The following is a 12,540-nucleotide window of genomic DNA, read 5'->3' as shown; positions in this document are numbered from 1 at the left end:
GGCAGACTGAGCAGACGACCAAACGACCATACGACCATTCGACAACCAACGGTATGACCGACCAAACGGAAGGGTAATTATAACCTTACAACTTTGCCGTTTTTTTGCGAAAACGCTTCGATCCTTCGTTCCTGCCGCTGTAGTATTGCATACATGACTACTCACTCGCAAGTGCACAAGTACAGCTGTATATACATAAATAGTCACATATGTTAGTATATTAACGTGCATACTGGCATTTGCATGCAAAAACGTGTGCCTTGCGCATTTTTGAAATTTCCTTCTTAAATTTTGTATTACACTTTATTAGCCGTACTTCTTCTCCTGCTCCAAAATGATTTCGGTTACAGGCCATACGTCCAGTTGAAGTGTGTTGCCTGTCAAGTTGCTTGGTTAGCCTACAATTGGGCGCGCACTGGATTGTTACCACACTGCTGCTCAGCTTGGCGGCACTCTTTTGCATTGCATTTTGAACCCAATTTTTGTTGCTTCGTTTATGTTTTTACTAAAAGCCAATTTAGTTGCTTAGTTGTTGTAATGAAATTATCCAACGCATTTTTAGACAAGGGTGTCTATTTGTGGGCAATGTATTGGAGTTAATGTTGCGGCTCACCAGAATTAAGTGGCTGCTATCAAACATTTTTAGCAAAGTAAAGAGGTTGGCCAAAGGGATTGCACAATAATAGGATTTTTCTATAAATGCTATGAGAGTGAAAAAAGTAGTTTGAAATCAAATTTTGACTTCGTAGAAGGTTACATGCAGTGTGTAATTTTCGTAAAGGATGTTAAATATATTAAAATGTTTCACTTAATAATGTACGTAAATTTACATACATATAATAAAATTCTCTTGTTTAAGGTCATTCTCAAGTGTCGAAATACTACAGAGTATGTCTGCAAGGCCCAAATCCACAGGTATCTCAAAATAAAGGCGGACCCAAATAATTCACCAAAAGCGCTGCGAAACATTTCGAGTTGCTGGGTAGGGCGCGTGGAAACGGCCTCTAGTGCAAAGGGCTAACAAACAAATGAGAAAAGAAAAATGGAAAAACGGGAAAAGTGTTCATGAAGACGACGAAGATTTTCTATAAGATTTCCCTCCTTAAGGCAAAGTTTAAAACCACACTTACAGTCTGTGTCAGAAGAAAAGAACCGGTTTTTTTCTTGTAACTTCAAGATATATTTCGCTCTGCTTTTTGCTGAGTAATAGTCCCACTCAAGGGCTACGACGCCAGTGCTAACTCAGGTTAGTGTCGTTCGAGACTTTCCCGTAAATGCAACCAAACAAAAATGAGTGAGAAGTACTCTAAGCGTTTCGAGGCGGTATTTTTATGCACGCATTCGTAAGGGCCGAAATTATCTTACGCATCCGCTGCAAAAGTGATTAAAAAATCAACAAAGTTTGTTGTGATGTGGAGTCAGCCGTATAAGGTGTACAAAAATGTTGATGACTTTTCCGAGCGTGGTTTAAAGCGATTAACAACAAAAACGCAGGATAAAGTGATCGTCCAACATTTTAAGCGGGATCCTTCTTTGCGACTACCCCAAGCATGAAAAATTCTTGCTAAAAAGAGAAAAACACATTGAGAAACAACAAAACAAGAAAATGGCATCATAGTAATGGGCTGACCTTCCCAGTCCTCAGACGCAGACCCCATTGAAATGTCTGAGAAATTATGAAAACGCATCTTGCCGGAAGGCCAGTCCGTGATTCAAAGCATGCCGAGAAGATGTCAGCTATACTCGACAATGATGGAGACTACACGGCTTATTGAGTAAGTAGTTTTGTACATACTTTCATGTAAAAAAAATGTAAATATATATATTTTATACTTCATGAATAATCGCGGTTCCTTTTTTCTAACACAGATTGTATATACATTTTTAATAATTAATCGAACGGTTTTCTAACTGATAAATATACATTTTTTTATCAAGAATTCAAAGCCTAATTTTCTTCCTAAAAACTTTTTTTTATAAAAAATTTTTTATTAAAAAATTATTTTTTGCCGATTTCGTCACATAAATTCATATGATATAAAACCCTAAATTAGCTGGACTTACTGTTATTACATCGCCAAATTTAACAGCTTGTGATTTGACATCGCTATTAAGACATATCAGTATAGCCTTGCGTTGCTCATGCTTCTGAAACCTGAGAGTTGCGTAAGGCAGATGAAAAAAACTTAAGATATTTCAGTGAAAAATTCATTTTTGGGACGTCACGTCAACTATCGCCTACGTTACAACGATTAATGCCTAGCTGAGCTGAACGACTTCCAAATCGCCGACAACATCATGCCTTAGCGTCTTAAGTAGCCCAGTTGAACATGCTCTGCGGAAGGACCTAAACGAAATTGCAAAAGGGATCTACAATATTAAGCTGCATAGGCTTTATAAAAGTGGTCGCCCAAGGAAAATTTGGATTGATGCAGTTCATGACGACACAAAGATATTTGGGCTGAAAAACTGGAGGATGTCTGCAAAGCATCAAGTTTCTTGGTCGAAGTTATTGAAACTATTGAAGGAGGCCAAGGTTCATCCCGGTTCGTGACGCCAACACTGATAATAATGATGAGAGATATGAGTGTGAGTATGGGTATGAACGATTATAAAAAATAAATCAAGTATTTAGCTCTGGATAGCCAGTAGACAGTAACAATTTAGTATACTAAATCTCATAATTGGCTCATGCGGTGGCTGTATAGAATCACATATCAATAATGACAAACTAAATATTATTATTTTCAAGTCTGTATCAAATTTTATTAAATTGAAGTCTTCATATACTCGGACAGTTAAGCAGCAATAAAAGAGCTAGAATCTAAAACGCACTCGTCAAAAACAGGCATAAAATATTTTAAACTTCTAAATGACGTATCTAAGTGCTACAAAGTACGCCTTCTTTGGGTGCCAGGCCACAGGAACAAAGCAGGGAACTCTAAGACAAATGAACTTGCTCGAATCGGTACAACGCGCGACCTTCAAACTGATAAGACGCTGCTACCAATGCCTTTAGCCACTTGTAAACTACTTATAGATAAGGTAACCATCAATAAGGTAAATACAAGTTGGCAAAACCTCTCAACATGCGAACTAAGCAGACAGACATGGCCGAAATGGAACAGCGGTCGATCAAAAAGCTTGTTAAAATTTAACAGAGAAGCTATATATATATATAAGGTTGGCCAAAAAGTCTTGCGGTATTTCCGCAAGCTTGTCTTTGCAAGCGCGTAGTTCTAGTTATATTCGTCGCATCGGTTCACGCTAGAGCTTTTTGGAAAGCTCTTTTCACGTGCTAACACGTGTTTGATTAATTGTTGTTTGCTTTTAGTCGTTCGTGAGTTATAGCGTCGCAAACATGGAGCAAAATAAAGAGAAAATACGGCATATTTTACAGTACTACTACGATAAAGGCAAAAATGCATCTCATGCTGCCAATAAAATTTGTGCAGTTTATGGACCCGATACAGTTTCCATTTCCACCGCACAACGATGGTTTCAACGTTTTCGTTCTGGTGCAGAGGTGATCGAAGATGCGCCACGGTCCGGAAGGCCTGTCGTCAAAAATTGCGATAAAATCGGTGAATTGATCGAAAGAGACCGGCATAGTAGCAGCCGTAGCATCGGCCAAGAGGTGGGCATGAGTCATCAAACCGTTATAAACCATTTGAAGAAGCTTGGATTCAAAAAGAAGCTCGATGTATGAGTGCCACACGACTTGACGCAAAAAAACATTTTTGCCCGTATGGATGCATGCGAATCGCTTCTGAATCGCAACAAAATCGACCCGTTTTTGAAGCGGATGGTGACTGGCGATGAAAAGTGGGTCACTTACGACAACGTGAAGTGCAAACGGTCGTGGTCGAAAAGCGGTGAAGCTGCCCAGACGGTGGCCAAGTCTGGATTGACGGCCAGGAAGGTTCTTCTGTGTGTTTGGTGGGATTGGCAGGGAATCATCCACTATGAGCTGCTCCCCTATGACCAAACGCTCAATTCGGACCTGTACTACCAACAACTGGACCGCTTGAATGCAGCACTCATGCAGAAGAGGCCATCTTTGATCAACAGAGGCCGAATTGTCTTCCATCAGGACAACGCCAGGCCACACACATCTTTGGTGACGCGCCAGAAGCTCCGGGAGCTCGGATGGGAGGTTCTTTTGCATCCACCGTATAGTCCGGATCTCGCACCAAGTGATTACCACCTATTTCTGTCCATGGTGAACGAGCTCGGTAGTCGGAAGTTGTCCTCAAGAGAGTCTTGTGAAAATTGGCTCTCCGAGTTTTTTGACAATAGGGAAGCGAGCTTCTATAAGAGGGACATTATGAAGTTGGCATCTCGTTGGGAACTTGTCATCGAACAAAACGGCGCATATTTGACTTAAATCGCATTATTATAACCAATTTTATGAACAATTGAAAATTCAATAAAAATACCGCAATACTTTTTTGACAACCTTATATATATATAATATATATAAATGATAGGGGTATTAACTGGTCATTGTTTAATAGGCAGCCACGCTAGAAGGTTAGGACTGCCGTACTTCGATTTTTGTAGCTGTCTTAATATAAAAGAAGGGGAAACACTCAGACACCTTTTATGTGAGTGTGAAATCTTATCTATGAGGAGGCTGCGCACTCTTGATACGGCATTTTTAACTGATGTAGCGGAAGAAGCTTTACTCGTTTATTAAAGCTACCGAATGGATGTAAAAAGAATGCATTGGGTAAGGATAAGCTCCAGTGGTATCACAATGGACCTGCGAAAGGTCTAAGTGAGTCGTTGCGACAGCCACCCTACCTACCTACCTACCTAAGTCTGTATCATCTCAGTGTGCCTATGAACTACAGTTGGACATTGGCGTTAGAAAACTTAAAATATTAACTCATTCAGTTCAAGTATTTTTCCTCAATGCCTGTTTTTATGCAATTTTCTTCTTCTTCTCCTCCTGATATTTTTTTGATTTTTTATATAATACAAAGATATCGCTTTCATAGGCAAATAAAGAGTCCTTCAAAAGTCGTGCCTAGATGTTGTTTTACAATAAAACATGTAAAATTTTACATTCTTCGTTCAGGTTTCACTATTTGGATTCAAAATGAGGCTCTTAACAATTATATGTGTGAAAAATTGCATCACATTTACGAATTTAAGCAAATCTCAACATCTATCGATTTTGATTTTTCTTTATCTTAAACAACTTTTACTGATATTCTGAATATGATGCCATAATTTAAGTATAATTGTTAATTAATATGTAAGAAATTATTGCTTCATAGACTAAACACGCAAATAAATAAATGAATTTAAATGTCCAACAGCAGTGCGTCCACAGGTAAAGTCCTCCAAACAATCGATTTGTGAAAGCCTAATTGTTGAGGTCGATGGTTGCTCAGCAACACTTTGCGCTACAGCAGCAATATTCTCATTAGAACAACCAGGTTTTGGGCTGCCAATCATGTGCCTTTTTTTCTCCTCGACAGAAAATTTACATTTTTTCACCAACCTTTGAATTGTGGACACATTCGGATGATTATTTCCACCAAAAAAATCAGGAATTTCGCGATATGTTATTCTTAAAGATGAAAATTTTAATAATAAATATAAATACTTTTAATGCATTGTTCTATCGTGTAAAATTGGTCATCTGTCTACTTGGCAAATATCAAATATTACATAAAATAAAATATAGCTTAAAAAAACTAAAAAACACGCTTTTATTGCTAATCGAACTAAAAAGTAGAAAATAAATTTTAATGACAAAGGGAAGTAATAGCAAATCGAAGGATCAGTCATAGTCAACTACCTCAGAACAGAATTATAACAAAAATTAAGATACAAATAGAGTAATTCAAATTAGAGTTAAAAGCGTGGGATGCTTGATATAGTAAATATTACAATCATTCTATTGGCAACTACCTATGTACAGAGGGTTATGAAAGTGAAGCAAAATGCATCCCACGCTTTTAACTCTAATTTGAATTACTCTATTTGTATCTTAATTTTTGTTATAATTCTGTTCTGAGGTAGTTGACTATAACTGATTGTTCGATTTGCTATTACTTCATTATAGGTCCCTTTGTCATTAAAATTTCTACTTTTTAGTTCGATTAGCAATAAAAGCGTATTTTTTAGTTTTTTTAAGCTATATTTTATTTTCTACTTTTTAGTTCGATTAGCAATAAAAGCGTGTTTTTTAGTTTTTTTTAACTATTTTTTATTTTTAGTATATGTAGGTGTTTACGAGTAATATACTATTACACAACCGCACACTAAATACTAACCTCAATGGTGGTGTGGAAACTAAAAATTCCCAATTTTTGTTTAAAAAAATACCCAATTCATGTTTCTACCGGTATGGCAATATTGGCAAATGTTATAAAAAATGCACATTTTTCAGCGCTCTCACGAGAAAAAGAGTTTCCCATCTAGTCATCTATGTTGTGTGTTCCGAGTCGATCAGATTTTTAGAAGCCAGTGAAAATTAAGCTCAAAGATTCCGTTACAGTCATTCATACATACAACCCGAGCTAATAAAAGTGTATTAAAAAAATAAAATATCAATCCTGGCAATCCTAATAAGGATAATGGAAAATTTATCTCACATGTCTCACACTGCACTCGTTCTTCGTGACTATTTCGCCAATTCGCTATTTCGACTTCTGGCTATTCCCAAAACTAAAGAGACCACTACCGGAAATGGACTATTTGGCATGTTTCGGGGATTGGAAAACTCGTTGGCATAAGTGTATTTCATCGAGAGGGCATTATTTTGAAGGGGATGAAATTGATTTACCAGAATAAATGACGATTTTTCATTTTACAACCAAATTCCCCTTACTTTTTGCCCACAGGTAAAAAAGAAAATATTAATCCTGGCAATCCCAATAAGAATAATGGAAAATTTTTATCAAATTATTGCATTGTCATCGGTCCTTGATAGGTGTGCAAAATTTCAAGTCGATCAGATGTTTAGAAGCCAGTGAAAATTAAGCTCAAAGATTCCGTTACATACATACATACATACATACATACAACCCGTCCTAATAAAAGTGTGTTAAAAAGGTGCCGCCTAGGAATTATTCACACCTGACAACTAAGCGCCACTTTTGCAAGACCCTTTATTTGAGATCGGCAGGTCCTCAAGTCAGATCGCATTAGCTGGAATACTCACTTTGTAATAACCTTCTGCGCCAGAAAAATTAAAGTATATCCCTTCCTCACAACTGGCTCCCATTAAGAAGCGAATGCGCAAACAACGCAATTTATTCTATCGCCCGAATGTAGGGATAATGCGAAGCAAAATCAATGCACTAATATTAGATTTAGTTATGCATGTCGATCGTGAACTGAATGCGAAAATTTTCTCATTTCCTGTTTCCGCTTTGTTAGAAATTAAAATGAGAATCAATAAATACTAGCGGCTCACAACACACACACACACACATAAATACGCACACAAAAAACACTCGCATTCACTTCTAAGGCAAATCGCAAAAAAATGGGCGTGGTGCTCACACAATTGCGTGCGACTAGCAAATCAAAGTAAATAGAGTAGAGCTACAGCAATGACTTCAATTATAATCTTGTTTTCATTTTTTTGTTATTTTACTTTTCACACACACACACACATGCAGTCAAATCAAATAGCAAACGCAAACCAATTGCAATTCTCGAAATGTCAAAGTGTGCAATTTTGCCTACCAGCGAAAATCCGCCGCCATAACCGTACGTCCCTTGCACACACACACACGCCCTAGCAGAGGCTAGATTTACTCGCACACAAACACATAGACGTTTACATGCGACCGTGAGTTAGAATAAGTGCGGCTTGTCAGCCAACAATAGCAACATAGACGCTGGCACGCTGGTGCATGTGTGTGTGTGTGTGTGTGCGCTTATTTGCCAGGTAATCACAAAAGTTTTTCGATCGCTTGGTTGGACACTCGTTCGCGATGACATTCAACGGAAATACGCAATGCAAACGAATTTACATGCCATGCATAGGAGTCTTCCTCGCTTTGGCCGTTTTGTGTGCGCAATCAATGCAACAAAGAGCAACTTGCAAGTAGCAACTATTAAATTTACAGGCAAATGTAATATTTTTGTGCATTTATTTTTACCAACTCATATACATTTGTACATATGTATGTATGTATGTATTTTCATTTGTATATTTGCTCTAGTTTCACTTGGGCCTCGTCAAATGTTCTATGCATTTCAAATTGTTATTTTTGCTAGCAATTTTTTCCACCGCTATTTTGCAACAATTATTGCTATTTTTGCTTTTATTTATTGCATGTCCATGTAACCGGCATGCGTGTGCTGTCAACTGTTTTTCCGGTTGGAAACTTTCCAATACCCACTTTTCCAGGTAGTTAGTGTTCGTCTACTTATTTAATGCAGAGAAAAGATTTTTCTTGTTTTGAAAAATAACGACGGAGTTTTCAAGCACAAAGAACGTCATATTGGCATACGATAATTGTCCATACTATATTGATTTTGTACAATTCTTCATGGGTTAATTTATATTTGTAACACATTTCGTTCAGTTATACAAGATCGCGGCTCTCCGTTGGAGAATCTCTTAACATATTGAGGGCCATGTGGCACGCTTTTATACGACTACTAATAACACATGGGCTGAAAAGTCCCAGGCCATTTGTTTTACTGCATTCACCTCATTTTCAGTTATTACTAAACTTGAAAAGATAGCCGCCAAATTTCATGATATTCTATTAATTAGTTCGTGAGTTATGATGCTAAAAGTGACGCTACTTTTGTGCTTTTCGAAGCAATGATCAAAACGATTTTCGTGTTTTAATTCTACTCTGCTTCTTGATGGGAAAAATACCGGTCAAGCGAAGCAATGGCTTGAGATGTGTAATGAGGACTCGTTTCATTAGAAACAACAATAAAACAATGGTTTTCTGACTTCAAACGTAGTCGTAGAGACACCGATGATGCACAACGCAGTGGGGGTCCAAATGTCCAAATGAGACGATAACATCAGAAAACATCAAAAAAATCCACAAAATAGTTTTGAATGATCGAAAAGTGCAGTTGCGTGTGTTAGCTGACATAGATATCAAAAGTAGAGATATCAAAAGAATGTCTTGGCTTTATATTGCATGACCATTTCACTATGAAAAAGCTCTGTTCAAAGTGAGTGTCGCGTTTGCTCACTCTTGACCAAGAACAAGAACTTGTTGATGATGGCAAAACAGTGGCAAAACTACTTGAATTGCACTTTGAGTTACTCCCACATCCAACGTATTCGCCAAATATGGCTTTCAACGACTACTAGCTGTTCGCAGACCTAAAAAAAATACTCGCCGGTAAGAAATATCGCTCGAATGAAGAGCCAATCGCTAAAACTGAGTCGCCATATCGAGTCACAAAGGGAATGATTACGTTGTTCTTGATGGAAATTATGAGATGTTGATGAATAAAGCCAATTTTTGAACAAAACTTGTTTTCTTCGTTAGGCCCGGAACTTTTCAGCCCATGTGTTACCTCCGACAGAAGTAGTTTCCCATTCGACCTTGTGGTGCACTTTCGTGCGACGTTGCTTACGATTTTTTATATTTTTAGAATAGGTTTTTACCTACTTATTTGCGAAAGATTTTAATGCAATTTTCAGGATTTTTACGATTCCAGTTCCGTCATGGCCCAGCCATACCATACAAAAAACCTGCTTGGCCTCCAGTGAAGAATTTCATCAAATCTGCCTGGCAGTCAACGCGTTAAGAGATTGAAATTTGAAGAAGGCGAGCCAAAATGAACCAGTTACTACTAAAACACTCAGGCTAAAAAGAAGGAAAGGAGAGATGTAACAGAAAGAAAGAGGTAGGATAGAATAAAGACAGAGGCAGAGATGGATAGTCCTGTGAGAGTTTTTCAGACTCCTTGGCAAATCTGAAAATGTCCCCCAGTTTGAGAGCACGAATTTTACTCATTTCCATAACATCGGTGCCCAAAAATCATAGCCCTGCTTTAGCATAGGCAGGGCACTCACAGAGAAATTGCTTAGTGCTATCCGCCTCCTCTAAGTAAGATAGGCAGTTCGGGTCTTCACTGATTCCAATGGTGCTCATATGTTGACCCCATGAGTTGTGTCCTTTAACAATACCGACCATCAACCGTACATCTTTTCTTCCAAGTTTTAGAAGATAATTCGACAGTCTTCAGTACGGGTTTGTCACAAAGTTTTGTCACTTGGCAGTTCTGCAGCGTTCTACACTGAACCCCCGCTCTGTAGAACTGCGTTAAGAGATTACGATAGTCATGAATTAACTTTTTACAGTATTTGATCGGCAGCATTAAATTTTTGAGGCCAAAGTAGTTTAAAAGTATTTACATAAACTCTATTTTTGCTCACACTCCAAATTTTGCCTCTCCTGAAAATTTCGCAGTCTGGTCACCAGCCCGCTTACGACCAAGTAAATGGTGATGGCTAGAGAGCGTTACCTGAGGCCTGCCAAAATTTTAGCGGGACGGAAGCTAACGTGGCATTAACCCAGGAGCCATTTCATGAAGATAAGAATACCACAATAACCAGCCCATGTCAAACTTAATTCCTCTCCGATTCCCAGTTTGCCATAATTAAGATGTTACTGGTATCGATCTTAATGTGATCCGTTTTTGTACTTGTTTCCCTCAGCCTATTACCGTTGAGTTAATGCGCGTAACTGGCAGGCTGATGTGTGGGTATTAGACGCCTCTTAGGACGGGCACCGGCTACCGCCGGCAAATTCTAACCCCCCTACCCGCTGAAGTTTATTTTTCAGGGGTTGGATCGCAAGGTGGGTCCAAAGTACTTATTGTCTTAAGTCATAGAAGTTGGATGGAAGCAGAGACTTGCCACAAGCATAGGGATCTGAAAATCTTTTACCTACTTTTTATTCACCACATCAGTTTTCTCCTATGCAAAGTGGGTAATAAAAATGTTCACGAGATAAAGGAGTATTAATTATAACGGAATGATTTTAGAATATGGAACGAAAACTGAAAAAAATCGAATAAATTACGTACGTATGAACGCGTACAAAATCTAGATGATATCCATGAAATATGACCAGAATAAATGAAATCATAATCTACAACATCGCTTTCAATCCACAATTCCGCACCATTTTAGTCGCTTACTACTAATTCCACCTACCTGGCAGTCGTGCAGTCCCTATACAGCACATCAAAGTCCTTGCAGGAGAGCAGCTTGCACCGATTGACGCCCGGCTGTATGGCGCCCAGTCCTCGCAATATCCGCACCTGTTCCACGTTGCATACCAGCGGCACAATATCGAGCCGCTTCAGCTTCGTATAAACTGTATGCAAGCCGCCCACCAAATGCTTAAGGAAAAGTTCAAACGCCTGTGGCAGACAAAGCATCGTATCACCGCTAATTATGAAAGCGGCCACCTTCTGCCCACGATACTCCACCAGCTTGCATTCGTTGGCGCTGGGATCTGAGGTGGAAATCGGTGGCGGACTATTGTAGGAGCGCGGCGGTACATGATGATGTGCAGCGGCCATCAATTCTAGTGGCGAGGCGTGATGCATCATTTGTAGTGAATTGAGCAAACCCAGCGAATGTGGTGGTAGGCCGTGCGGCATACGCGGAGGCAAACCGGCGGGTAGTCCATTGGGCGTGGGCACGCCCGTCACATGTGGTGGTGGACTAAGTTGGTGATGCTGTTGTTGCATTTGTTGCATCATCGTATGATTGAGCGATGTCACCGGACTGACGGCGTTGGGATGGCGTGTGGGTGAACTGGCTGGCGAACAACTGGAGCCACGACCGGTATGCGAAAGGCGTCCGTTGGAGGGGCGTTCATCACCAATGCTACCGCTTAATGAACCACCGCCACTGCCACCGGGACCGCTACCGCCGCGACTGCTATTCCCATCACGTGTGCCATTCTGCTGCTGTTGGTGCTGGTGTTGTTGCTGTTGTTGCTGCTGCTGCTGTTGCTGATGATGCATCAGCAGCGCTGTCGGATTCATGCCGTGCGCCAACAGGATGCTGTTGTTATTGTTATTATTGTGATGATAACTGGGACTCAGTTTGTTGTGACGTGGACTATTGTTATTGTTGTTGTTGTTGTTGTTATTGTGATTATTGTTTGTGAGATTGGTTGCCACTGAAATGGTGTTCATTGCCTTGCCGATCGAAACGGGTGTTGGTGAGCGTTCGCGCTTAACAGCCGTTAATACGGCGGCGTGCAGCGCCGAGGAGGAAGAGGAGGCGACACTTTGTTCACTTGTGATTGAATGAGCATCAATAGCGGTAGAATCCATGCTTTGTCACATGCAATACTGTTTTGTGACGACCGTTATTTTGTGTTTTTTCTTGTTTACTTTGTTTTTTTCTTGCTTTTTTTTTTGTTTTGCTGTATGAAAACTCTTTTATTTTTCAGTTGATTTTGAAATCTAGAATTTTCATTTTCGCTACGTTTCAACTGCACTTCACTTCACTTTTATTCGAGATAGTTTTAGAGTATTTATTGAGTTCACTAGTAAGCGAATAGGCGA

At 39.3% G+C, this 12,540-nt stretch overlaps 1 protein-coding gene across 1 annotated transcript in view; it reads right to left on the bottom strand.

Moving 5' to 3' along the window:
• Positions 1–12,306, bottom strand: part of LOC129247631 (uncharacterized) — a 93,615-nt gene extending 81,309 nt beyond the window's left edge. Inside the window, exon 1 of the mRNA XM_054886831.1 lies at positions 11,171–12,306. Within this exon, the coding sequence (XP_054742806.1) occupies positions 11,171–12,306 (1,136 nt within the window). The remainder of the gene's footprint in view (positions 1–11,170) is intronic.
• Positions 12,307–12,540: the final 234 nt, after the last annotated feature.

Source organism: Anastrepha obliqua, chromosome 5 (genome assembly GCF_027943255.1).
Source record: "Anastrepha obliqua isolate idAnaObli1 chromosome 5, idAnaObli1_1.0, whole genome shotgun sequence".
Taxonomy (NCBI): domain Eukaryota; kingdom Metazoa; phylum Arthropoda; class Insecta; order Diptera; family Tephritidae; genus Anastrepha; species Anastrepha obliqua.
The sequence above is the reverse complement of the archived record's forward strand: the minus strand, read 5'-3'. Positions and strand labels throughout refer to the sequence as shown.